Raw genomic sequence first — 27,502 nt, forward strand, 5'->3', positions numbered from 1 at the left:
GAGTTCTTCAAGTCATATGACAGAGCCATAGAAATGAAAAAATTTTAATGAAAATTTTTAATTTTTTTTTGCCATAATTACACAAATACAGCAAAATCAAAAATAAATTAACAGACATAGAGTCAGCTTGTTTTGGAATAACTAGTGGGAGCAGTAGCAGGGGAAGAATCAGAACCTCTCGTGGCACGGATTGCTGTAATGCCAGAACTCCAGCAAAGAGACTTTCAGGGTGGGGTTCAAAGCAATGCAGCTGCATGAAGAGAAGTGTCATAAGAAACATTTTCAAAGCCGTATAGTCAGCCCTCCTTATCCATAGAGTCAACCATCCAAGGCTTGAAAATATTCAAAAACAATATAAATTCCAAAAGCAAACCATATTTTTGCCATTTTATATAAGGGACAGTATTGCACAATGTAACTGTATTTAACAGGACTTGAGCATTCATGGATTTTGATATCCACAGGGAATCCTGGAACCAAAACCCAGTGGATATTAAGGGACTACTTGTATTTTTGTTTCCTTTCATAGTGTGATTGCTGCAAGACACAAGACTGGTGCAATAATGTCCCTTGTGTATAGTCCCTAAGCATGGACTTAACCAGTGAGGCTTGCTTTGTACGCTGTTCCTCTGCTCATACTTCAGTATCTACAGTATTTGCCCTGAATGCCCTGAAAGATCAGCCTACTATTTGCTGGGCTTAATCTCCTCATCATGTTTGGGCAACATCTTTAAAGGTAAAAAAAAAAAAAAAGGTTTTCCCTACAATCGGTCATGACTAGACAATCTTATCAAGGGAAAACTTTTTTTTACCTTTACAGATGTTGCCCAGACACGAGGAGATTAAGCCCAGTATTCAGCATATGAACATTTAGCCTACAGCTAAATTAAACAGAGCCATATTTCAAACTCTGAAACAACTAACCATCGAATAATATCTGTGTAGCCAAAAATATCTTTGACACTTTTCTGCAATGCATGCACCCTATCTTTATATGTTTCAACTCTTTGCTTCATCTGTCGGGTAGCATTGTAAGTCAGCAGCTGTGGTGAATATAGCCATCCTTTTGGATCCACAGACTTTGCACCCATGGATTCAACTACCAGCTGCTTGAAAACATTCCCCCTCGCAAAAAAAGAAAAGAAAGAAAAAGAAAATCCCAAAAGCAAAGCTTGGGGGTGGGTCCTGGAACTAAACCCTAGTGGATACGAAGTGCCCACTGTAAAAGGAAAAACTGTGGAAGGATACACGTTAAATGACCTCTTTCACAGGCATTAGAGTCATTACTTTTATCATAGAGATGCTGCTAAAAACATCACCCCGGAGTGAATTAAAAGGCATATTGTTATGGACGGAAGCAGAAAGCAAGATGTTTGCACCTTAACTCCAATTTTCCATATCTGTCTTTAATCACATAACTCTTTCCTGCTTCAGAACTGTTAACATTCCCTTCTGATCCTCTGAATGTCTTCCCCCCTGATATTATATGATAAAGGCAAATGATTATTTTATTTTATTTTATTTTTATCTCGCCTTTCTCCCAAAGTGGCACCCAAGGTGGCTAACACATATAAAACACATTAAAACAACAATTAAAATCATAGATTTAACACTGAAAAAATATAAAAAATTACAAATATAAAATTTTAAACATAAAAAGTTAAAAATAATAATCTAAAACCAACCCCCTCATCCCCCAATAAAACCAAGCCTGCAAGATCTTAAGAGGCCTGCCAGCAGTCTCCCATGGAAGGGCATTGCACAGGGTGGGAGCAGTCACTGAGAAGGCTCTTTCTCATGTCCTCACCAAGTGGGCCTGGGATGGTGGTGGGACCAAGAGAAAGCCTTCTCCTGAGGATTTCAGGGCTCTATGTGGTTCATATGGGGAGATACGGTCTCTCAAATAGTCTGGACCTAAGCCGTGTAGGGCTTTATAGGTTGTGACCAACACTTTGAATTGTGCTTGGAAACAAACCCGCAGCCAGTGAAGCTGTTTCAATACAGGAGTTGTAAGTTCCCTATAACTGGCTCCGGTCAGCATTCTAGCTGCAGCATTTTGGATCCGCTGAAGTTTCCGAACAGTTTCCAAAGGCAGCCCCATGTAGAGTGCATTACAGTAGTCCAAACAGGATGTAACCAAAGCACGTGTTGCTGTAGCCAGATTTGACGTCTCTAGGAATGGGCGCAGCTGTTGCACAAGTTTTAATGGTGCAAATGCACTCCTGGCCAATGCTGAAACCTGAGCATCCAGGTTCAGAGTTGAGTTCAGGAGCACACTCAAGCTGCGAGCCTGAGATTTCATGGGGAGTGTAACCCCATCCAGCTCAGGCACAGCCCCAATTCCCTGATCTGCCTTATGACTGACAAGGAGCACCTCTGTCTTGTCTGGATTAAGCTTCAATTTGTTTGCATTCATCCAGTCCATTACTGACAGCAGACACTGGTTCAGCACAGAAACATGGTCTCCATTATTAAACTAGGTGCATTTCAAACACTGCTCCAGTAACTTTTAATTACTGTTTAATTATAACTTGAGTACTGAAGCTACAACATCATTTACAGTTAATTAAAAAACTCTATATCTAGTCAACTGTACTGGGGCTGTTGATGGTATGAAAGGTAATTGGAGCAGGTCTAAAGGTTTGACATTACAAGAGAGTAGATTTCAAATGGGAAGGGATAAAATGGCCCTTAAGCAGGGTTAGCTCTGGTTTGTACTTGGATGGGAGACAGCCAATGAATACCAGGAACTTTGGCTATATTTCAGAGAAAGGAACTGGCAAAACCACCTCTGAGTATGCCCTGCCTAAGAAAACACTGTGACATTCATGTGGTTGCCCTAAGTCAACAGGCAACGTGAAGGCACGTATACACATAAATTTTGATTGAACATTAGAATGAGTTTCTTGACAGAAAAAGCAGTTTGGCAGTGGCGCCAATTGCCTAGAGAGGTGGTGGGGGTCTCCTTCTTTGGACTTCTTCAAAAAGAGGCTAGACAGCTATCTACTGGGGATACTTTAGCTGGAAATCATGCACTGACCAGGAGTTGGATGCATGGCCCATGAGGCTTCTTCCAACTCTGTGATTATTGCATGATCTGTAACTGAGCACAGCAATTACTTAAAGCAGGACAAGCAGAACTTCACATCAGTTTAAGACAATCTTACACTTACTAGCCCCAATATTAAAACAGCTAAGCACTTGCTGCAGAAGGGAAAATGTATTTGTCTTGATGCAGGCAACTGGTGAACAGACAACAAAAAGGCCAAGATGTTCAATGTAAGCAAGTGTGAAGTTAACCAACACATCTATATAAGCATCACCCCAATACACAATGACAATAAAAAAATATGTTCTGTGTTGATATTATTAGCAAAGGGATTGAAAATAAGTGAATCACAATTATTCATAATTACATGTAATGCCTTTATATAAAAATATGGTTGAGTGACTTGTAATACTGTGCTTAGCTGTAGTCCCTTCAGCTCAAAAAGGCTATCTATCCTCAAGCCAAAAAGGTGTCAACCAAACCAAACCAAACCAAACAACCCCTGAAGTGTTCCAGTTTTTTTTAGTTCAGGAAAAAAAATGATGACGGGGCCCGTTACAAATGGGCCTTTGCGGCACCCCTGTCACGTGCTAGGGGTTGGCCGAGGACCTAGCGTCCACACCGGCCTCACCCCTAGCACGTGACGGTGGCGTAAAAATGGCGGTGCCCTATACACATAGGCACCGCCATTTTTACGTGCTGGACGCATAGCGTCAGCACGTCACGCCCCGGATATGACGCCATGAGTGCGCGAGTAGTGCCTCATGACGTCCCATCCGGGGCGCAAGAAGAAGTGCCGTTTTGAGGCTTCTTTTTGCTCCGTGAGGGAGCCGCGCGGTTTGGCTGCTGCAGCTCCCTCGCGGAGCAACCAGCAGCGGTGCGAGACCGCCCGTTTTGGGCGGTCTGTAACGCGCCTGAGAAGGAACATGAAAAAGACTCATAAAAACAATACATGAAGTGCATAGAGGTTTTTTTCTTCCTCTCTCATAACAGAAAAACTACTGATCTACTGAAATTGATCGGAGGCAGATTCAGGACAGGTAACAGAAAGTAATTCTTCACACAATGCATGACTAAATTGACAGAATTTTCCAAGCTAGATGATTTTAAAGAGGGGATTAAAGAGCACATTCACCAGGAGCTATTAGCCATCATCATAATAGCCACACCTCTCCACTCATAGGAAATACTGGAGGGACTATCATTTCAGGGGCCAAAAGAGGGAGAAAACTTGCCTGGAAGCATTTGGTTGGCTAATGGAAAACAGAACACTGGATTTAAAAATCTCAATGAAAGTGATTCTTATAAAATCATCAAGATGGAAACATTGTACCTGAGTTAGAATAATCAGCTGTCTGAATTAACATTATCATTTATCTGTTGTGAACAATGGATCATACCAATAACACCCTGTGTCTCAGGAAAGTGCTTCTCGTGCTGTCTGATGCAGGGGTCTGGCATTTATTTATCTAGTATGCCAGGGACCAGTGTCACATTCATACCCACTAGTTGCAACTCCCTCTTTCTTTCCTAGAAACTTGTCACAGACCAGCAACTGATGGCTCACAGAGCAGCACAGAACCATGGACCACCACTTTGAATAAAAATACACTTGTCTCTACTGATTCACAGGGATCCATTCTGTACTACTACCACCCCCCCCCCCCAAAATTGGAAATACTGCAGATGTTCAAGCCCCATTGGTTATAATTGGGGCACGCTTCTGCATGCGCTGCTGCATGCATGCCCCAGGGAATTGCCCCATTTTGTCCCTCTTTGCTTGCTGTCAGCGAAGGACCAAAACCACAGATAATGAGTCCACAAATGGGGAGGGACGAGTGTATATGGTACTGACCACTTGTGAAGGACTCTAGGATAGCTTGACAATTTGTCTATTCCTATGAAGCTGTTCCTATGCTTCTAAGAGGTAGTTTAAAGCATCAGTCAATCCACAGGATGAAGCATTATTCATAATTTGACATCTTTGTCTATTTAGAAGATAAAATAGTAATGATGTTCCAACAGGCACTATAAGCTGGGTGCATTAGTAGATAGCTGGCTAAAAAATGGCAGTTGTTAGTCAGCCCTCCTACCCATTAGACTTAGGCTTCACAGAAGCATGTGACACAAGGACACACATGGTTGCCTGAAGCGTTTACATTTCAAATAACAGACATTTCCTTTTGGGCAAAACATAGAACAGGATCTGGATAAAGATCCAGAGCATCTTCCCTCTGATGAGACCCTAGCTGAAGTTGTGCTGAATATCTTGGAAAAGCAGTTGTTGCTGAAGACTTTTTAAACTGTCCAATACATCTTGGGAAAGGGACCCATTATATCCCTGTCCTTCCTGTTCTTGGTCTTCTTCTTCTTCCTCCACAGGGCCATCAGAAGGCAAAGGTGAACACCTGGAGATGTAACCCTGGTCTGACTGCACTGATTGCCGTTGATCTTTGCAAGAGTCAAAAACCAAACCATGTTGTTCATTAACATCATCTTGGCAGAGAGGTGGATCACAAGGGGTAATGCTTTGCTGATAGAGAGAGTACATTAATTCCCCAAGCTGCTGCCTCACATCAGCTGACAAAGGATGGGAATCTGAGGGTATGTTATCCTGAAGAATGGCACTGCTCCTCCTTGGAAGGCTAGCTTCTGTCATAGGCATTCTTTCCAGCCTGTCTTCACTGGTCAACAGTTGATGGCTAAGTATCTCCCCCTCTTCTGCAAGGTCAAATGGCACTACCATCTGAACCTGAGAAGTGTCATCAGCAGGAACCACCAGGGTCTGGAATGCTAGATCATCCTCTGAAAGGAGCTGGGGAAGCAGCCTATGGGCTCCCAACTCATCTTCAGTGGCTAAGAGATTGACCAAACAGCTATTGTGAACAGGTTGCTGTGGGATCAGCTGATGTTTCACAATTCCTCCCTGGAGTGGTGTTAATTCCTCAGATAGCTTCCCATTAAGGGACTCCAGGTCATCTTCAGACTCAGAAGAGGTGTTTTGTTTTTTAAACCAATCAGGATGCTCAGTCTGCCATTTCTGGAATGTCTGCAGTGCCTCCTTTAGTTGTCTACCACTAGGGCTCTCAGTGTACTTGTCAGGTGAGATCTCTGGAATCTGATGGATTCGCCCTGGCTCAAACTTTTCCAGATCCTGAATCAGAAAGTAAACTTCCTCAAACTTATCCATCAGCTGGTACTTGGAGGTGACATTGAATGGTTCTGGAATATCTCTCTCATCGCTTATGCCCTCAAAGTAACAGACTAGATACATGCCAAAGCAAGCTGGCTGCTTAAAGTCTGGCAGGATCAGATTCAATGCTGGCGTGAACATATCTCCTAATGGAAGCAGGTTATCTTGCCTGAGAGACACAGCTATCTCACTACGACCAAGCATGGCCTGCCACTTAGCTCGAGTGCCCTGGGAACACAAGATAATTATCTTTGAAGAGAGTGCTTCCATTTCCTGTTTTTGACGAGTAAGCCAGGGTACAGGTCCCATCTCGGATATCTGACGTTCATTCAACAGATCTAGAACTACTTCAGTGCCACAGACTGTGATCATGAACTGAGCAAACTTCATCACGACATCTACGTAGAGCTTGTGATCAGCAGAATACACAATCCAAACCTTACGAGGCTTCAGGGGTGGAGGAGTCTGTGATGCAGGCAGGAGACCTGGAAAATTAAAATTTTCTTTTTAAAAATTCACTCAACATTTAAAAAGCAGGAGTTACAAAAACCAGGTATGCTCATACTATATGCTACAGAGAATACAGGAGTAAATGTTCAAGATCATTTAATACAGATTTTCCTCTCCCTCCAGTGTCTTAACTCATTTTTAAACCTGAACTACCAGTCAAGAATCAGAGAAAATGCATAATAGGATAATGCTTAGGAATTGTTGGATTTCAGATATCTAAGTACCCTTAACCTTGATTCAGAATATGCATCAGTGCTATTTTAAGTTTGTGCTCACTGGACAGAGAAGGGATGCTTCACTGTGAGAATAAGTGGCCCACTCAAGATGGGAGGATTAGGAAGGGTAAGTTTTAAATAATCAAGAATGTATGATTTGTGTTCATACTACCTCTTCCCACTCACTCTGTCTCCAGCCCTTTAATCTATCTTTTTTCAAGTTCACTATCAGAAACAGTTATGAATATTTCAAAAACTTCAAATAGAAAAATACAATACTGTTTTAACATATTTTCATTGGCATCTGGCAAATATTAAGCACTGTCCTGTCTAACAGTACATATATCAACACTTTGCAAAGCTGCAAGTCCAATTCCTTTCTTTCTAGAGAATCAGTAAAGTTGTTTCAAAGAAACAAATGACAAACAATATAGCCAGAGACATCTTAATCTTCTGTGCAGAAATACAGTTGTGGTTGTAAAATACTGTTTCAGAAAGTAACAGCTCCTAATCCTAATATAAAGATTTCACACTCAGGAATTCATGGCCTATAAACTCCAGAGCTTTTGATATCTCTCTACTCTGTGTGTGTGCGTGTGCACACACACATATGCATGCATGTGTATATCTTACAGGACAACAAAAAATCCCACATTGCAAAAGCCAGAAGGAGAGGTTCTCTTACCATGGCTTGCTTCAAAATTATTGCTTGCTCCAGAGCTTGTTACTAAGAGGGAAAGAAGCATACATTTATTAGATGATCTGACTCAATGTAATCTTAGTGTTGGAATCAACTCTGCTATTAAAAAATATGATGATGCAGGAACTACTGAATCCAACAGCCAGGTTCCTTCATCCTGCAGTTCAGGTGTGTGTAGGAAGATAAGGATGGACAGATTATGATACATCCCTCCTTAGGCTCAACACTATCTTCTTCATATTAGAAAAGCATACTGGACTTAGGTAAGTGCTTTCTAGGGCCAGCAAGAGAAGAAGTTTGTGGCCTGTAAAACTGCTTTAGGTCAGCTTCAATTCCTGTCTGTGTTACATGGATAACAAGAGTGGCCTACTGTACAGGTTTGTTGTAAGAAATATTAACATAATAAATGTGAAGTACTTCATACAGTATGAAACACAGGAATGCAGGAAGCTATCTTAGAGCAGGTCTAACTAGCTAGCTTAGTCTAGGAACAATCATTCCCATCCCGTTACTTGATCACCTTTTGAGAAGAGATGCAAAGGACAGAACTGTGGAACGTCTCTGTACAGGGCATGTAATCAGGGAGGTCACTACAGTCCTTCTGTCTCTCTAGACCAGGGGTAGGCAACCTGCGGCCTGCGGGCCGGATGCGGCCCAGCAAGGCCTTGGGACCGGCCCCAGCCCGGTCCTGCCGCCGATTGCTGCCAGAGCCTTTGGCCTCTCGCGTGAGGGTGTGGGGCCTTTGGCCTATCAGGAGGAGGCGGGCAATGGGGGGCAAGAGTCTATAGAAGCCTCTGAAACATGCATTTATATTAACATTTTTTTAAAAAAATCAGCAAATTTGTTAGCATGTCCTCCATTTTTTTAAAAAGTGTCCTCCATTTGAAATTTTTGTCCTACATTTGTCCCGGTTTATTTATTTATTTAATTTTTAAAAGAATTTATTTATTTATTTATTTGTTTGTTTGTTTATTGGCTTCGGCCCCCCAATTGTCTAAGGGACAGCAACCCGGCCCCCGGCTCAAAAAGGTTGCCCACCCCTGCTCTAGACTGTAACAGAGATGTTCCATATTTCAGTATGGCAGTATATTGACTGGACCACAGGAATATAACCTCCACCATGGAACCTAAGATATCCGCAAAATATAAAGGTGAAATATCGATTTCTGTGCAGGATAAGCATGGGATCACAGATAATGGAACTTAAGTAACTATGAACCCAATAAGGCCCAGTGATCCAGTAACTGGATCACTCTGAATCAGTGTGTTCTATGGAATCCCTGATATGAAAGACGGAGTGTCATGCTTCAGATCGCTCCAAAAAGGTACTGGATAATAACAAGTTAACAATTTCCCCCCATCTATTTCAGGTACACTTCATACCTTTATGCCTTCGAGCAAGGCAAATAGCTGAGGCAACAGCTGACCCAACTAATAAAAAGCAGATGAATGTGAGAGCTATGGGCAGCCCCATTGAAAGATAATCTGCAACATAAGGGAACAAATAGCACACGTTGTAAAGTACATTTCCATAACTGGATTCACACAAAACTATGAAGCTGAACCTCACAGTGGATAGGGAAGACCTCATTCTTAGCAGTAATGGGCTAAGAAGCAACAGAATAACTTGGGTGTAATTAAGATCTAAAAAACAATGGCATATTTTCCCCTTCATATTTTTAAACAGAGCTTTTAAGAACTGTCTCATATAAGAGCATAATATAGCTGAAGCCATGTGTGTCAGATGAGTGTAGGTGTATATCATAGTGTTAGCTTTTGTATCCACAAACACTCCTTAGTTTTTAACAGAAAGAGATTTGGTCCTCAAGTCCATCAACTTCTTTACCTAGTTCATTTTAACTGGGCTAGAAGTTAGGCTTCATTGTCATTTTCTAAACTTGGGTCTCTTGATACAGAAGTTACCAAGTACCCAGTTAAAGTCTTCATGGCACAAAACCAATTGCTGAATATCTCTATTTTACTTGGAAGCATGCGTTATATCTGTCTCACTTCATTTGTTACCTTGAGGGTGCTCCCTGCATGGTTCCTAGACTGAAGAGACATCTCTCAGATATGGAGTAGGAACACCTGTCTGTACACACAAGTGCCTCCGGCAATTTCTAAGGCCACTGGAACCCTCCTTAACTAAATTTTAGGAGGACAGTTGTTAAATTAACCATATTTCGATTTAAAATAAGGTGTGCAGGAGCCATGTGCCTTGTTCAAACTATATGTGGTATCAAAAAAAAATAAAAAAAAAATAAAAAAAATAAAAAAAAAGAAAAGAAAGAAAAGTGCAAGCCAGAAGTGGAAAAATCCAGGTTGCTGCCAGGATTTGGTGGTGTGTGATGCAGGGAGGGGTGTGTTTCCTATGATATGATGTGGGGAAGGCTGAAATTGGCTCCTGGATGCACCAAAAGTTGTCCATTTCTGTTTTAGGGTAAGTGTCTACTGAAAGTCCTCTGAGTTTCACATTTTCTTTGTGCAAGCTACTTATGTTAACCACAACATTTGAATACTTAAAATATACAAATTAGTGGATACTTTGGTGTGTTACAGACCGCCCAGAAGGGGAGGTCTGCTGCTGCCACCATTTGCAGCGCGGAGGAGCCCCAGCGTCCAAACCGCGAGGCTCCTCCACGCTGCAAATAAGTGCCAAAATGGCGCTTCTCTTTGTGATGCGGATATGACACCACGAGGAGCCAATGGCACACTCACAGCATCATATGCGCCATGCGATGTGCGGACGCAGTGCATCCACTACATAAAGATGGAACGGGCGCCGCCATTTTGTACGAACTCGGCCCGTATCAGGGTTAGGGGCATCCGGAAGGGATGCCCCTTTCTAACCCTAATACGGACCCAGTCTGTACTTTATGCCCGTCTGTAACAGGCCTTTGAGTTCTAAGATACAGTCTTATTTTTTGTAACAATAATTAGCAATAGTTTTCTCATGAAAACTGTTAGTGGTACAAACAATTTGTACCAGTTACTGGTACAAAGACCCAAACAAAGACCATACCTGGTTCCTTCATTATGCTGTCTGTGGGAGATGAGGGGCATGGGATGGAAACCAAATGCCTCTTACAATCTGTGGCACAGGCTGCAAAGAACGGCTGGATCTGGTGGGAAAAGAAAGGACAAGTCAACTTTAACAGCTAATTTAAAATGTTTCAGTGCCAAATAGCACACATTTGGATTACTGAGAAATTATGTACAACAGCTGGCCTATCTTGGAAGCTGCTCCACTACTACAACAGCACTGTTTGCTCACAGCCCTTGGCCCATAAGTAAGCCACTCCATTTTGCTCTCCTTAGGACCTACTGTTCAAATGCAGGAATGATCAAGTGTCTGGAACCAATTTGATTATATTGGTTTTTTAAAAAATGCAGAGCTCCATTTACAAGAGATCAACTTTGTTAAAAGAATTGGCTATGATGGTATTTTGTCCCCCCCCCCCCCCCCCATCGTCATGAGGGCGCCCTTGACCCATTCATCATATCCTTCTCTGTTTCCCACACTCATCTACACTCCTTACTTGCAGGCAACAGCTTCCTTGCTGCCTTTGTCCACCAACAACCACTGTTAAAACCAGGGCTGGGGTGTGGTGGTGATTTAGGGGTTACTCCTTGTCCTACTTTGGAGTAAGATGTTTTTTCTTAATGTTACTCCTACTCCTGTAAAAATGTCTTACTCCTTTACTCCTTACTCCTACTCCTGCTCCCCAGCCCTGGGGAAAAAGCCCCAGTTGCTTTCCAAGGCTGGTGTGTGTGTGTAAGTCTCTCTCTTTGTCCCTCAGTGAAATATAATCAAATTGGGTTTTTTGGTTTTTGTATATACAATATAATAACAGGAATAAGGAGTAATAAATATATTTAGTTACTACTTATTCCTACGCCTACTCCTGTAAAAACTTCTTACTCCTTTACTCCTTACTGTTACTCCCCAGCTCCGATTAAAACTGGTCTTGCCATTTCATTTCCATATCCACAGGATTTTGAATTTGAATTGACATTCTCACGCATAAATGACTTTAGGTCTGTCCCTGGGCTTTCCACTCCACCAAATGCATCAGGGGAAGTAGGTTCAAGTCTATGAAAGCTTATGTTATCAACTTCTTTCTTTCAGTTAGTCTCAAAGGTTCTACAAGATCTCTTTCCATATTGATTTTATAGACTAACACAGCTGTATCTTTGAATTTTATACCACAAGTTATTTTGAATACTTCTAAGTTAGGATAAAAGAGTAAAAAGTTAACACAAGTGTAATTGCACAAAGCACAGAGAGACAGGGGACTAGCCATCTAACTTCCCTGAGATCAATTTATAGACTTTTCTTTTTGACAAAATATTTTGCTGAATTTTAGCACTTTAAAATTAAACCTTTTCCCTGAAAAATGACCACAGGTGCCCCAAAAGGCGAGAATTGAGGGAAATCTAAAGCTATAAATGAAAAACTACAGTTTTTTTTTTTTTTTGCAATGGTTTGCTCTGTATCTCCTAATGCTCTGCCAGGAGCCCTTTTGATTCATTGGTGGCTTTCCAGCCTTCTGCAAAGGAATCATTACAGTATAGCTGTCAGCATGGAATACAGGACCATGACCTCCCTTATTTGAATATGAAATGCAGCTGATAACCTACCTGCACTTGGTATTTGCAACAACTCTTCAAGTTTCTCTCTAGCATAATTGTCACATTCAGTCGCTGTTGCAGTCCCTCCTGTATAAACCAAAAAGGAAAGTAGAGCATTAAGATAAGATCGCAAAAAGCTTTAATAAAACCAGAGGGAAAATGAGAAACAGCATTGAGAAGACAAATATGAACGTGCATCTTCAAACTTACTGTGCCTTTGCTATAGCACAAACAAGGCCAGGGCAGAATTCAAAGAGTAAGCACAATTTTGTCAACTCAAGGATAGTTTCTGAATCCAATTTGCTCCTGGATGATCAATGGCTTGGAGTGCCTTTAGTCATTTTGGTGTGGTAGTTGCTCTTTCCAAGAGAAAGCAGATCTAGATGCATTTTCAGCTGTCTTTATCACACACAAATCATATTACAGTAGATACAATAATGCAATCTATATGGATTTCTGCTAAAAATTATTTGGAAGCTATAGCTGGTGCAAAAGGATGTGGTCAAAATTATCTATGGAGGTCACTCTTTTAATATTATATTAGCCTTGTTTAAACTGTACTTGCTCCCGATTCATCTTCAGGAGGCACTCAATGCGTGGTTCTGTTGAATCAATAAGCATTGAAGGACTAATACTATGAACTAAAATCCAGGGATATTGCTGTTTTGTGGATTTTGGATGTTATTGTACATAACTGTGAACTAAGTAACTGTTGAAATACAATTTACGTTTTCAGATTATATACTTGATTTCTGAAGTAAATGTTACAAGTAGCAAGGAAGAGCTGATTACCTTTGAGATTTGTTTAGTGGCCTTTTTACATTCCTGTTCATCTTGAAAACTGATCACATGGATATAATAATTGGCTGCCTCCAAAGCTGGGTTAAAGCTCACCAACAGAGTGTCATCAGCTAGACTTATCCCATCAATATTGGGCTCCCACAGACTGCCTGAACATTAAAAAAAAGTAATCAGGAATTTCAAATACCGTAGCATTTCTCACACTTTTCCAAAGTTACAAACTAACTTTACCTATTTCCAGACATGGTACTGTTGTCTTCATGAGAGGAACTGTGCAGTCTGCAACAAAAAGACAGAAAGGTTGCATTTATATTCAGAAAGATGTTATGGGGAACAAGAGGTCATGTTGAACCAGAAAGGTTACTAAGATCTGCCAAATATATAAAAATGGGAAAACATGTAAAAAGTCAAGTAAATGAGGGACACTGGTTCCATATCTCAAGTTTAAAGTTGAATAAACATTGTCTGAGATATTACTCTGGTCTTAAATATTTATTTGAATTGCCAAAATCAGAAATGCAGAAATCTTAATGCCTATCAGCTAACAGAATCTTATGTCCGGCAACTGTATAAAAAAAGGGGGGGGGGGATCAGCACATATTTATTTGTTTTTTATGTGCTCTTTTAAAATTCTTCTTAGCTTTCAGTATTCTAAATAATTTTTATTGCTTCCTCCTCTGATGCTGACTTTCATGAAATGTGCTTGCATCTTCGTTTTCTTAATGATTCAGGTTGCTATTTCATGTCTACTTCATATTCTCCCCGTCGCCTTCTTTTGATGGTTATTCCTATCGCTCTTGATCTTTTAGATTGTCTTTTAGGCTCTTTCCAGTCTAGTTTGAATTTCTCTTTCTGTTTGAGATTCTTCCATCATCTTCTAATTGTTCTTTCCTGGTTTACTTTCTTGTTTACGCGAACCAAATATTTCTAGAAATGATTTCACTGTTTGTCCTTCTCCAACTTTTGGTATTTTTATAAACTTTTCCTGTAATTACAATCTATCAGAATTTTCACAAACAGCTAATCTGGTTACAGATTCTCTTATAACTTTTGAGTTATTTTAAATTTGGTAAAGTGAAAATCCTTGCCATTAGGAGCTTGTCAGCCACTCTAATGCTGTTTGATTGTTGTGCACCTTCAAGTTGTTTCTGACTGAAGGCCTCCCTAAGACGAACCTATCACAGGGGTTTCTTGGCAAGATTTGTTCAGAGGGGGTTTGCCTTTGCTTTCCTGGAAGACTAAAAGAATGTGATTTGCCCAAGGTCACTAAGTGAGTTTTCATGGCTGAGTAGGAATTCGAACTCTGGTCGCCAGAACTGTAGTCTAACACTCAAACCACTACACTATACTGGCTTTTCATCTACCTTTTCCTTCTCTTTTCTGTTCTGATAATTATAGTTGAGATGGTTATTCTTTAATTCCTTGACTATTATTAATGCCATTTAAAAATAGACTGTTATATTTTCTGTCTTCATTATTTTTTTCTATACTCACTTCTGCTACCCTTATTTGTTTTGATTCCCAGTTTAAATACATTGTTACATGACTTTTCTCTTTGGTTTTGCTTTTCTTCAGTATGTTCATTTTAACTTCCCCAAGTTGATCTGTAAGTGTTTAGCCTTCAGCCTTCATAGTTCCACTTATGTTTCATCTTTTGGAGGTCTTTCTTCCTCATCCCAATCATCAGCACTTGCCACCCATCAGCTTCATTATATTGCTTCTGTAATGTTTTCCAAACCTATGGTTGCATCATCTATTTCCTGCTCCTTGCCCCATCTCTCTTGCAGTTCCTTTTCTTTGAAATTCTCTCTCACTTGACATCTGAATGGCCCCATCACTTCCTGTATTTAAAATGCATAGGTCTTTCCATCCTATCAAGCCTTTTTCTTAGCCCATGTTTACTCTGAAATCTCTTTCTTAAGGAAAGATTCCTTTTAATTTCCCTTTATAAGGACTTTAAGCCTTCAGCTAGGGAGACTTGCTTTAATGTACTTTCTGCACAGCATTTAATTCAAAGACATAGCTGTATTACTCTGGAAACTCAGTATGCAAAGGAATCTTATAACACCTTTGAGACTAACTAAAAGAAAGAAGATGGTAGCATGAACTTTCATAGACATGAGTCTACTTCCTCAGATGGAGACTCAAGTCTACAAAAGCTCATCTTACCAGCTTCTTTCTTGCAGTTAGTCTTAAAGGTGCTACAAGACCCCCTTGCATACTGCATAGCCCTTAGCTGAAGGTGTTATATAACTAACAAAATTAAACAACCAAAACCATCAGCATCATCACCTAGTCATATCTTTATTTGAGTACTGTTCTACAACATAATTTTACATAGTGACAAGCCCACTAACAAATCCCTTACCTGGTACTGTGACTGACATGGACTTCCAATTATGGTCTCCTGGAGTACTTAGACTGGGCAGGTGTTGCACAGTCACTTGGTACACCTGTCCTGGTTGTACCTCAAATTGATTGAAAGAGAAATTCCACTGAAACAAGATAAGAGGAGATTTTTCAACAGATACACACAGACCAGTGCACTGAGGTTAAATGCTTGCTTTGCACTGAACCGTTAGGGTATCCAATACTCAAACCTTTTTCAAATGCCTCCTAAGAATATAAGCCTATAACTTTTTTTGCAATCTTTCCCATAACTCTTTCTGTTCTTTTCCTATGTCCTGATGAAGTGGGGGAAGAATGTCTCTCTGATGAGAAGGCTTGATAGCATGGATTGTTATTTCTATTTTCTGTGCAGAGAGGCTAACACACTGCTGGCACTGAATAAATGTTAGCATTTTAAAAACAGCAATTGAAGTAAGTTTTGAAAAGGTCGTTTTCAAACTCATGCTTCTTCTATTCTCTTAACTCCTGTTACAACACAGCTGTAAATCGGAAAGTTGCAGGGAAACAGAAATAGCAATGGTTATGGCCAAGGAAAACAGCATTTTTATCTGGATGCAACCCCCTTTCCCCATGGATTCTTCAGCATTTTGCATGTCTTATTCAAGACATCCAGGGATTTTTGTAGGATAAAGCAGCAGAAACATAAAAACAAGCACTGAATAGCTTTCTTGCTACTGTCTCCTACTGCTGCTGCTATACAAAAGAGAAGAGGCATTCACTGTATTTCCTCAGGTGAGCAAATACTGGCTGCTATAATGATACTTGCAGTGCACGTACAGAAAGGTTCACATTGGCATCTTTTTTATTTACTGCAAATGATGGGGCATATTCCTAACCACAAGTTCTTTCTTAATTTCAAGATGGTTCCTTTACTTTAAGAACTTTATAACTTCTGTAGGCAACAACTGTATGGATTTTGAGAAGGAGAAACAAGTAAAACATTTGTAATAACTCCACAACCACTCACCCGGCCTCCACCATTGGGAGAGACTTGGAACAAGAGATTATTCTGGAAGTCGAACTGTACACAGACCTGCTGGTTACTGCTCACCTGCAGCACAGTCAATTCTACCCCTCTGAGGTATTGTATGCTTGCTGATTGGTGCCAGGAGGAAGGAAGAAAAGAGGAAAAGAATTGTTAAATAAACTCTTTCTATTTGTTAACAGTCGGAGCCTTGATAGTGAAGGTGAAGGGAACATAGTGAATGTCTCTCATAAATGGCATAGTTTAGTTTTAACCTCTTCTTCCATTACATATTCAGACCTCAATGGCAGCATGAAAAATTTAGGGCAGACAGACAATGTATTTCTTCATACATGTACAAAGTACTCTTCCCAGCCCACAAAGAGTCCTCCATACATTCATCTTGCCAAACTCACCAGTGAGAAGAAAAATATCTATTATCTCTAACCAGTGACCTGACATAACAGAGGTTCCACTCAGAGCACCATTTTCCATCTCAATTGGAAGGGAGAACAACATGTACTAAGTCCTTTCCCACACTGCATTATTTCTCAGATGGGGAAGGCACAAGATGGGTAAATTTGTCTCAACTGATAGCGGCTGAGGGAGCACTCCCCCTCCTGCTACCTCAACCAAGGTGGCTGTGCTGTATGTGGAGAAAGCCCATGTACACTGAAGTCAGATCTCTTGCAAAAGTAAAGGCTGGCAAGACTGGCTTTATGTATATGGGTTTTCCAAGAAGGAGAAAATCCACACAAAATAAAGCCAACTTCTTGACAGAACTGTTGCCTGGAAGCAGTATGGCGATAAGATGAAGTCAGAGGGTGCAGCATACCTTATTGTCATGGGTATGTCTCTGAATCACACAGGCCTTGGAGCATCAGTGTAGAGTGATGATCCCCCTTTAAAGTTCTCCACCACTGGTATATAGTGAGACTACAAAATTTACTTCCTCAAGGTGTGGTAATAGCCTCTCAGGAAGTTGCAAAAAGGGGTTAAACAAATTAATGAAGCATATGTCTATGTTCACCAAATGAACATGACCCTGAATACCAGTCACTGAGGTATGGGGAAGGGTATTGCCTTGTGCCTTGGTGTTGTACAAGTATTTGATTTATAATTGTGGGAAACAGATGCTGAACTAGACAGTGCTTGGATCATTTCTAGCATGGATCTTTTTAGCTCTCAGATTCAAACCAGGCATCTCCAGGTAAGGTTTATAATTATGGGGCTGAGAAAAATCTCAACCTTCCACTATTCAGAATAGATCAGCCTTTCTCAGCCTTTTTATTCTGCAGGAACCCTTGAAATAATTTCCAGGTCTCAGTGAACCCCTGCACAAAAAATATTGTATTTACAGTTCAAAAAATGCTCCCCCCATCACAATCTCTCATGGAGCCCCTAGCAACCTCTTGCTAAACTCCAGGATTCTAGGAAAACCCTGGGACACACAATAGTGAGCTAGAGGGATTAATGGTTTGATTCAGTGTAAGGCAGATTTTTGTGTTCATATGCTCAAAGGTCTTACTTTATAGTCTGAAAAAAAAATGCTCTCTCAGGGCCCATACAGACAGGCCAAAATAAAGCTGCTTTGGGTCACTTTGGAGGTATGCTGTTTAAATTACACACATCTTAAGAGGCCAGAAGTTGTGCCAAAGCTGTGTTCCAGTCCTTAGGACTGGAGTGCGGCTTTGGCGTAGCTTCTGGCCTCTTAGGATGCAGGCATCATTTAAACAGCAAAAATGACCCGAACCAGCTTTATTTTTGCCTGTCTGTATGGGTTCTCAGTTTCAGCTTGGGACTCAGTTTATCAATAATGTTAATTTATCAGAGTACACCAATAAAACTTCCTTCTGCAAGTCAAATACTGCTGCTTAGCACTGAAAGATACATGAAGTAGAAATTTTTTGTGTGCATTTTAGCATTCCCCCATCATGCCAACGTAAATCACACATTGAAGCCACCCACAGTGAAGCCACTACTCAAACAGGCTCTGGCTACTCCTGTTGGGTCAATGGATAGCACTACATGTTACCAACTTATTGCTGTCCTTAAGATATACCAGTCCTACTAAGTATATTTACCATCAGTAGCAACCTTCCATTCTATTTTCAGGACAGGGACGAGTTTCCTCACTGCATCAAAGTAAGTGTCAACATGGACATCAATGGAACTTGGGGCTGAGGGAGTCCATTCCCAAAAATGGAGCCAACTTTGATCCATGCAGGTACCTGGCAATTAAATATAACAAATTTAAGCACATTTCCCTCACAATCGACTTTCCTTTGGCTCATGCCACCTTCCACACTTGCAGTTTAGAACAATCTAACCAGATATCACCTGATTTATTAACAGAGGCTTTGCAAGAAAGCTAAGAAATATTGAATTGTAGGCAAACCAACTGCTGATCAGGCAGAAACTCCAGAGAAACATCTAGCCCTTTTAGGAGGAAAGTTCCATGTACCACACATTCTGGTTCTAGAAGAAGGCACAATTAGAGAAAGATATTCATGACATGTGGTCTGAGTGACATTCTGCTTAGAGCAATAGTCTTATCCTTGGGATAAATACAGATGCAGGATAATCCCCAAGGGACTGCAGAAACAGCCTCTTGGAAGAAACTACTGAAATGAGTATTCTGTCCTAGCAGAGATGACAAGTAGTTTGAACAGCATACCTAATGTGATCTTATCTATCTGTCCCAATTAATTCATTGCTGTCACTCTCACACATTCTCCCTGAGTCTTCAACTGAACACTGAGAGTGTCACCTGTTGCATCTATTGGGCCTGATATTATCTGCGATAGGCCCACCATGGTCCTATTGAAAGACATGAAATCCCAAGCTGTTCAAGACAAGGTTGCCTTGATGTTTATACTGAAGTCCCTCAACATCAACAACCTTGTGGTCATCAACACCACACCTAAGACTACTTCTACTATTTTGAGGAAGGACACTGTTGAATGGATGGCTTACCACTGGAATCCCACTTCTCTCTTGAGTTTCAAACATCATGTTTAAGCACTCAGATTGTGGGGCAGGACAAGGTACATTTTCAGAAAGATATTGTCCATAAGGATCAATGCTATTTTCCCTCCAGAGCCCTCAAGTTGTGACTGTGCTGTATAACCTGGTAGACATATCTGGGAGATGTTTATGTATATCATTTCATTCGACCAGATCTCAATCATGGAAGTCTTTCATGTGGTTATTAATTTCAAACACTGCTACATTAACCAGCATTCACCACTAGTACCTTCCAAACAGTGTTATTGAAGTTGAAGGACAGGAAGGAAGGGGAAACAGTTCTCCTTGGCAGATTGGCAAAATGGTTAAAGATTATTGACAAAAAGCCCCAACTGACTTACTATTTTTCACATGACAGAGTAGACCCTGCAAGACAGAAAACAAGCATGTAATTGAATGGAACAATTCCAGTTCTTATATTCTAATGGTTCTTTTGAGTAAAGAGAAAATATGGGGAAAGATGTCCTAAAAGATGGGTAAGTGACATGAGAGTATGAAAAATTCAGGCTGAAATTAGGGATGACATTCCAATACAAAGATATGAAGCATAGTGGATTAATACTCTTAGGGAAATGTTGTAACATCTTCTTCTTGTTGTTGTGGTGTGCCTTCAAGTTGTTTTCAACTTGGCAACCCTAAGGCAACCTTGTCGTGGGGATTGCTTGGCAAGATTTGTTCAGAGGAAGTTTGCCATTGCCTTCTTCTGAGACTGAGAGCATGTGACTTGCCCAAGGTCACCCAGTGAGTTTAATGGCCAAGCTGGGAATCAGACCTAGTTCCAAAGTGGGGAAGAAGAAGGTTTTTGCCAACTGACATGGCACATAGAGAATCTCAGTCTATGCTGGCTTTTGCCGTGATAAATTAAATGAGAATCTCAGTCATGCAATGATCAGAAAAGCTAGGCAGGGGAACACTGGATTCTGCACCTCCAGATATCCAGGGAATCTTCCTCCTCACTTGCTTTTTCCACAATTGGAAACAGAGGGAGGGAGGGGACATGCCTAGAGTTGTGGTAAAGAGCTGCAACCATAATTTTTGGCTTGGGAAGCAAGGCTAGTCTAGAAGTGTGAATCTCTGAATTAAAAATAGCCATAGAGATACAGTTCAATTTGGTTAATGGAGTGGCATTGTCTTCTAGTCTTTACATATTGGAATTCAATATTTCCTACTCCTTGCCCCAAAAAAGAACCAGTTTAAATGCAAGACAGACAAAGTGTTTATTAAGGCCATTTCTTCAGCGTTTCGATTATATAAAAATACAGTACAGCTTACATTGACTGGCGTAATAAACTCCTTGTGTAAATGGCAATAAATTGTTTAAACAAACATCACCATCAGCTTTCATCTGAATGCCAGTTCTGCTTATCAACAAATAAAATAAGCATTCTTGCAAAAGAGCAAAGTATCAAGATCATTTGTTTTAGCATCCAACATGTGTAAGACCACATATGGGCATAAAATAAGATCATTCACATGATTATCAGGGAACACATTTGAATATCAAAATGACTGCTCAATTTCCATCAGCTGTGCCATCTTACAGGGCCTCAGCATCTGTGGCAAAATTATACCATTTTCCACAAGGTGTTCCTCAGCCCCATGAGAAATTGATAAATTATTGTGATAAGCACAATCATACTCGGATAAATTTATCTGGAAACTATAAAAATGCTAACTTGGAGGGACCTTTTAGTAGAAGTACACAGATGAAAAGGTTCAGCCTGAATACTCTTTCCAAAAATAATCAAAACAAGAAACATATTTCAGTCCTTGGAAACTTAAAGCTGGATGTATCCCACTTATACAGGCTGCATCCATACTGCAGAAATAGTCTGGTTTGACATCACTTTAACTGCCATGGCTCGATGCTATGGGATTCTGGGAACTGTGGTTCTGTGAGGCATTTAGTTTTCCCTGTCAAAGAGCTTTGGTGCCACAACAAACTACAATTCCCAGAATTCTATAGTACTAAGCCATGGCAGTTAAAGTGGTGTTGAACTGGATTATTTCTGCTGTGTGGATGCAGCCATAGAGAATCAAGCCATGGTGATAATCTGTATAACGTTACGGTAAAATAATACTTAATGTAGCAGAGTATGTGCAAATACCTAAGCGTTTTTATTTAAGAAAAGAATCAAACTTTATTGAATTAATATCCCACTTTTCTCCCAAATTGGATTCAAAGTGACTTACAATGTAACCAAAGCTTAAGAGATGACCACAAACTGATTTTAGACAGTAGCACCAAAGATTTGTTATTAGTTTTAATACCCTCACACCAACAACATCCCACTTTGATCTTCTTTCACATAGGGAAAGTTTGAGTTGCTTGCCTCTCTATCTGATCTGGTTGAAAGATAAAAGAACACAAATGGCGACTATGCATCTGATCTTATGAAGAATCCACAGTCTCACTTGGGCAACCATACTGTCTCACCACATTCACAAAAGCTCTTTTCCACAATACTAAAAAATGCTCTGCATTATTGCTTCTTCTTTTCCAAGTCAGTAGACATGGGATACTGTTCAAGAAACAGCAGTTTTTGCAAAACCTGTTTTTTTACTGAAATATTACATTTTTCAGCTGGCATACTTCCTATACCCTGTGTCATAGCTTCTCTAAACTATGACTAGCAGATGGTTCTGCTGTTTGCATAGGTTGGCCTCAATCACTAGCTGTGGTTTCAGCAGAGGTTAAGCAAAAGGAAATTTGTGCCCACCGAGCTTATTTTGTAACTACTCTTAAGATGAAAGATTGCATAAACTAATGTTCTTGGTTGAAAAATAACCTTTGCAAAAAAAAATTCTGGCAACACAGTCCTAATGTTTACAGAACTATGTAAAATAAAACATTTGAATAGATCTGCTAGACTCAGGCTGTAACATCCTGCTCTTTACAGTCAATGGACAGATGTCTTTAGAAAGCCCAAAAACAGTGCATGAAGGCATTAGCTTTCCCAGTTTTCACCTCGAGCAACTGGAATTTAGAGGCAAATTATCTGTGAACCCGGATGTAACATATGGGCATAGTGACTAGTAGTTATCACTGATAATAGCTGCATGTATTTATGCAATCATTTTTAAAGCCATCTAAGCTAAAGGTGAGCCAGTGTGGTGTAGTGGTTTCAATGCTGGATTTGGATTCTAAGAGTCTGAATGCACACACAGCCAAGGAAGCCCACAGAGGGAAGTTGGGTAAGTCACTCTCTCTCAGCTTTAACAGAAGACAATGGCAAATTTCCCTAGAATCATAGAGTTGGAAGAGACCACAAAGGCCATCCAGTCCAACCCCTGCCATGCAGGAAATCTCAATCAAAGCATCCCCGACAGACGGCCATCCAGCCTCTGTTTAAAGACCTCTAAGGAAGGAAACTCCACTACACTCCAAGGAAGTGTGTTCCACTGTCAAACAGCCCTTACTGTCAGGAAGTTCCTCCTAATGTTGAGGTGGAATCTCTTTTCCTGCAGTTTGCACCCATTGTTCCACATTCTAGTCTCTGAAGCAGCAGAAAACAAGCTTGCTCCCTCCTCAATATGACATCCCTTCAAATATTTAAACAGGGCTATCATATCACCTCTTAACCTTCTCTTCTCCAGGCTAAACATCCCCAGCTCTCTAAGTCTTTCCTCATAAGGCATGGTTTCCAGACCCTTCACCATTTTAGTCGCCCTCCTTTGGATACACTCCAGTTTCTCAAGATCCTTTAAAAATTATGGTGCCCAGAACGGGACACAATATTCCAGGTGGGGCCTGACCAGAGCAGAACTAATAACACCTTTTGAGAGGTATTGTTATGCTTGCACAAATCTTACTACCATGGAAGAAGAAGAAAATCCATTCACTGAGTTTATGGTTACTTTCATTGCTGGCAGCTAATTTGAAATTAGATTTGTCTAAATGCCTTTGTCATCCCATATATTCTATTTTTTGCTTTCTCACCTGCATTTCTCAAGTTTCAATGTATACTCCTGTTAGTCTGCTGCACAAATTCTCATCTTCTGATTTTAAAAATGCTCCCCAAAATATTGCATTCTGGGTATGAACACATACTGAATAAATTTATGCAATGCAAGAACACATGTGCAAGTATAATTTATTTTAATTATTTATTCTGAATATACTTTTGGAATAAGATGTTCCTGCACATTTGTACAGATGTTTTAACAACAGATTATGACATAATACTATCTTTATTTTGGGTTCTGTATTAAAGTTCTCATTGAGAGTTGTAAGAACACAAAGAGAAACCACATCACAAAATGACAGTTGGGTGCTTCTTGCGGGTGTAATGCCCTTGAGATGTGGAGTTGTTTCCCCTTGGATTCCCACAGGTCCCTAACAGGAACAGCAGTTCTTGGCAAGGTCCCGAAAGGGCAGAGAAGAACTGCCATATGTACCTTTGTTCTGAATTGCACAGGCAGGATATTTTTTCTAAAAAGACTCCCAAAATATATGTAGGATTAATGCTCCCATATTCAACACAGAATATCACAATTGTGTCCTTGATTGAACCAAATGAAAGAAATGTTCAACCTTTCTGAGGCTAAACAGAAATCCTTATATGTTAATAGGAAGGAGAAACACACTTCTGTCTGCACTAAATTAATTCCTAAACCTGATCTAAAGTTAATAAGTGGCCTAGTGAATTTAGTAGCTATCTCTACCAGTGTTCATGCAGACAAAAAGCATCTGAAGGTATAGATTAATTGATAACATTCTTGTTTCTGTAACTTATATGCAAGCAGTGTAATGTATGAGTGGGGAATTTATACAGTCTCACAGATTAAATTTTACAAACAGGAACTTCCTGTTATGGAAGGCTTCATATATAAACTGATCACCGGGGCTGTACTTAGCTTTGCAAAAGTAGGCCACTCTTGTGAGCTGTAAAATGGGTAAGTCATGGATAATCATGTGTTAAATCATTCCTACTTACTTTCTCTTGTCTGGAATTGAAAAGAACATGCTCATCAGGAGAAAACCATAGAGGAAACATGACATTCCAGCATTAAAGCACTGAGCAATACTGATGTTTCTAGCTCAGTCATTCCATGTAGAGAAGATATAAGGAGCACTCTAAAAACCAACTTTAGTTCAGTTCAGCAATTTAAGCAGTCCTTTACAGCAGTTGCTCTACTGTGCCTTTCATCTCAGAAACCACCCCCTTTGAAAATTTACTTATGCAAAACCATCTTTCTAGGAATTAACTAGAGACTGTTTACAGCCATCCAGATTACATTTGTTGCATTTCCAAATGTCTCTCTAGCTGCATCCAACAGACTGTGATTCAGTGAAATGACAGATAAAGCAAGACATAAGGCTAAATTAGGCATACAGGTTAATATATTATTATTATTATTAACCTTCATTTATAAAGCGCTGTAAATTTACACAGCGCTGTGCATACAGTCTTTTTAATTGGACGGTTCCCCAAAGCTAGGTTGCTGACCTATGCAGCTAAATAATAAGCAACACCAGTAATCACTAGCAACACTTGTGGTGGTCAGCCCCCTTCGTTCTGGACAAGGATCCCACTCTTGCCATTCCTGGAAGCAGGAGAAACATGACCACTGAGGTATTCCTGCTTCAAGACACTACAAGCACTTTTGAGCAATGATGTCTGAACCTCCCACAGTGAACTTTTTTGCTCTATTTTCTTGCTGACTTTTTCCTGGGTTCTTCCAGACTGGAGTCCTGATGAGGACTAGATATCCTTCTGCTGTAGTTTGATGAGACACTACAGCTCTCTGGCAGAAAAGGCAAAATGTCTCACAAAACTGCAAGTCCCAGAAATGCATAGTATTGAACCATGGAAGTTAAAGTGGTGTCAAACTAATGATTTCTGCAGTGCAGATGCAGCCACAGTAAGTTCACGGTCAATATAAGATCCAAACCAAGAACTTAGAATCATAGAGTTGGAAGAGACCGCACGGTCCATCCAGTCCAACCCCCTGCAATGCAGGAAACTTACCGGTTTCTGCCTCACTAAATGTATTTAGCTCAGTGTAAACTCAACTGGATCCAGTGAGGTCCAAAACACATTGCAGGAATAATCCAGTCTGAGATTGCTTTAATTGTCCCGGCTCAACGCTAGAGAATTTTGGGAAATGCAGTTTTGCGAGACATTTATCCTTCTTTGTCAGAGAGCTCTGGTGCCAAAATAAACTACAGTTCCCAGGTTTGCATAGGATGGAGCCATTATAGTAAAGCAGTTTCAAACTTCATTAATTCAGCAGTGTGTTTTGGACTTGAGGCTTACGTTTGAGTAGACACTTGGTAAGCTTGCACTATTAGCCACTCTTACTAACTACACGGCAGCCAGATTGATTACTGGGACATCCAGGAGTGATCATATTACACCAGCGTTAAAAATCACTTTTCTGGCTGCCAATTAGTTTTTGGACAAGGTACAAAGTGTTGGTTTTTACCCCTAAAGCCCTAAATGGTTTGGGTCCAGGTTACATACAGGATTGCCTCCTCCCATACACTCATGTCTTTTGGCGGACGTTTACTTCAGTCAGCCAGGACCAGGCTGGCAACTGTCTGCCAGAGGACTTCCCTCGACTGTGGAATGACCTGCCAGAAGAGATGAAACAGCTGAATATACTGTGTGAATTTAAAAGAACATTAAGGGTCAGTTTCCTCTGGCAGACTTAGAATCATAGAATTGGAAATGTTGCCAAGAAAACCCCATGATAGGTTCACCTTAGGGTTACAAGAAGTCATAAACGACTTGAAGACACAAAACAAGACATTATTATTATTATTATATTTGTTTACTCAATGTGGCATAGTGGTCTGAGCGAATTGCAGCTCTGGAGAGCAGGGTTTGATTCCAAGCTTGGCCACATAGAAACCCACTTTGAGCCAGGCACACTCTCTCAGCCTCAGGGGAAGGCCATGGCAAACCAGCTCCGGACAAACCTTGCCAAGAAAAACTCAGGATAAGGTCTCCATAAGTCGAAACTGACCTGGAGGCACACAACAACTTATTATTATAACTATCTATGATTATTACATTTATTATTTATAATAATGTAAATGCTTATTATTTATAACAATAATAATAGAATTCAAAGACATAGCCGTGTTAGTCTGTAGAATCAGTACGTAGAGAGATCTTGTAGCACCTTTGAGGCTCACTGAGGGAAAGAAGTTGGCATGTAGCTGTGTATTCCTGCATGGCAGGGGCTAGGACTAGATGCATCTGAGGAAGCAGACTGAAGTCTAGGAAAGCTCATGCTGCCAACTTCTTCCTTTCAGAGAGATCTTGTAGCACCTTTGAGATTCACTGAAGGGAAGAAGTTGGGACTCACTGAAGGAAAGAAAGCATGAGCTTTCCTAGACTTAAATCTACTTCCTCAGATGCATTGAGCTGTGTATTCCTGCATGGCAGTGATTAGGGCTAGATGCATTGAAGTCTTGGACAGCTCATGCTGCCAACTTCTTCCTTTCAGTACGCAGAGGGCTCTTGTAGCACCGTTGAGACTCAATGAGAGAAAGACGTTGGCAGCATGAGCTTTCCTAGACTTCAGTCTGCTTCCTCAGATGCACCCAGTCCTAACCCCTGCCATGCAGGAATACGCAGCTAAATGCATCTGAGGAAGTAGATTTAAGTTCACAAAAGCTCATGCTGCCAAGGTCTTGCTCTCAGTGAGTCTCAAAGGTGCTACAAGAGCTCTCTCTACATGCTGTTAATAATAGTTCGTACTACCATTACTGTCCCAGAAAGAAGGCTCCCTGGCTGGACTCACCGGCTGGGAACAGTTGAAGAGCTGAGGGCTGTTGAGGAGAAGCCTCAGCCCCGGAGCAAGAGGCGTCGCCAGGCTGAGAAGCAGCAGCAGCAGAGCGGAGACCCCCTTCATCCTCGACTCCTCTGACTTCCGGGACAGAACCTGCTGCTGCCAAGAAGACTCACCTGGAGGAGGAGCAAAGGCGGTGGGCGGGGCATGGGCTTGATGAAGTGGGCGGGGTCTCGCTGTGAGAGTTCTCGGAAGCGAG

At 40.7% G+C, this 27,502-nt stretch overlaps 1 protein-coding gene across 1 annotated transcript; it reads right to left on the minus strand.

Moving 5' to 3' along the window:
- Positions 1-82: 82 nt before the first annotated feature.
- Positions 83-27,407, minus strand: IL17RA (interleukin 17 receptor A). Its single transcript, XM_089527745.1, has 12 exons — positions 27,256-27,407; positions 19,842-19,866; positions 18,558-18,704; positions 16,477-16,604; positions 15,469-15,595; positions 13,332-13,379; positions 13,092-13,249; positions 12,309-12,386; positions 10,690-10,789; positions 9,051-9,152; positions 7,653-7,694; positions 83-6,727 (listed from the first exon to the last, which is right to left on the minus strand). Exons 1-12 carry the CDS (start codon positions 27,364-27,366, stop codon positions 5,295-5,297), a joined length of 2,499 nt encoding a protein of 832 aa, XP_089383871.1. The 5' UTR covers positions 27,367-27,407; the 3' UTR covers positions 83-5,294.
- Positions 27,408-27,502: the final 95 nt, after the last annotated feature.

Source organism: Sceloporus occidentalis, unplaced genomic scaffold (genome assembly GCF_023333645.1).
Source record: "Sceloporus occidentalis isolate IW3139 unplaced genomic scaffold, rSceOcc1.0.p SCAF_5, whole genome shotgun sequence".
Taxonomy (NCBI): Eukaryota; Metazoa; Chordata; class Lepidosauria; order Squamata; family Phrynosomatidae; genus Sceloporus; species Sceloporus occidentalis.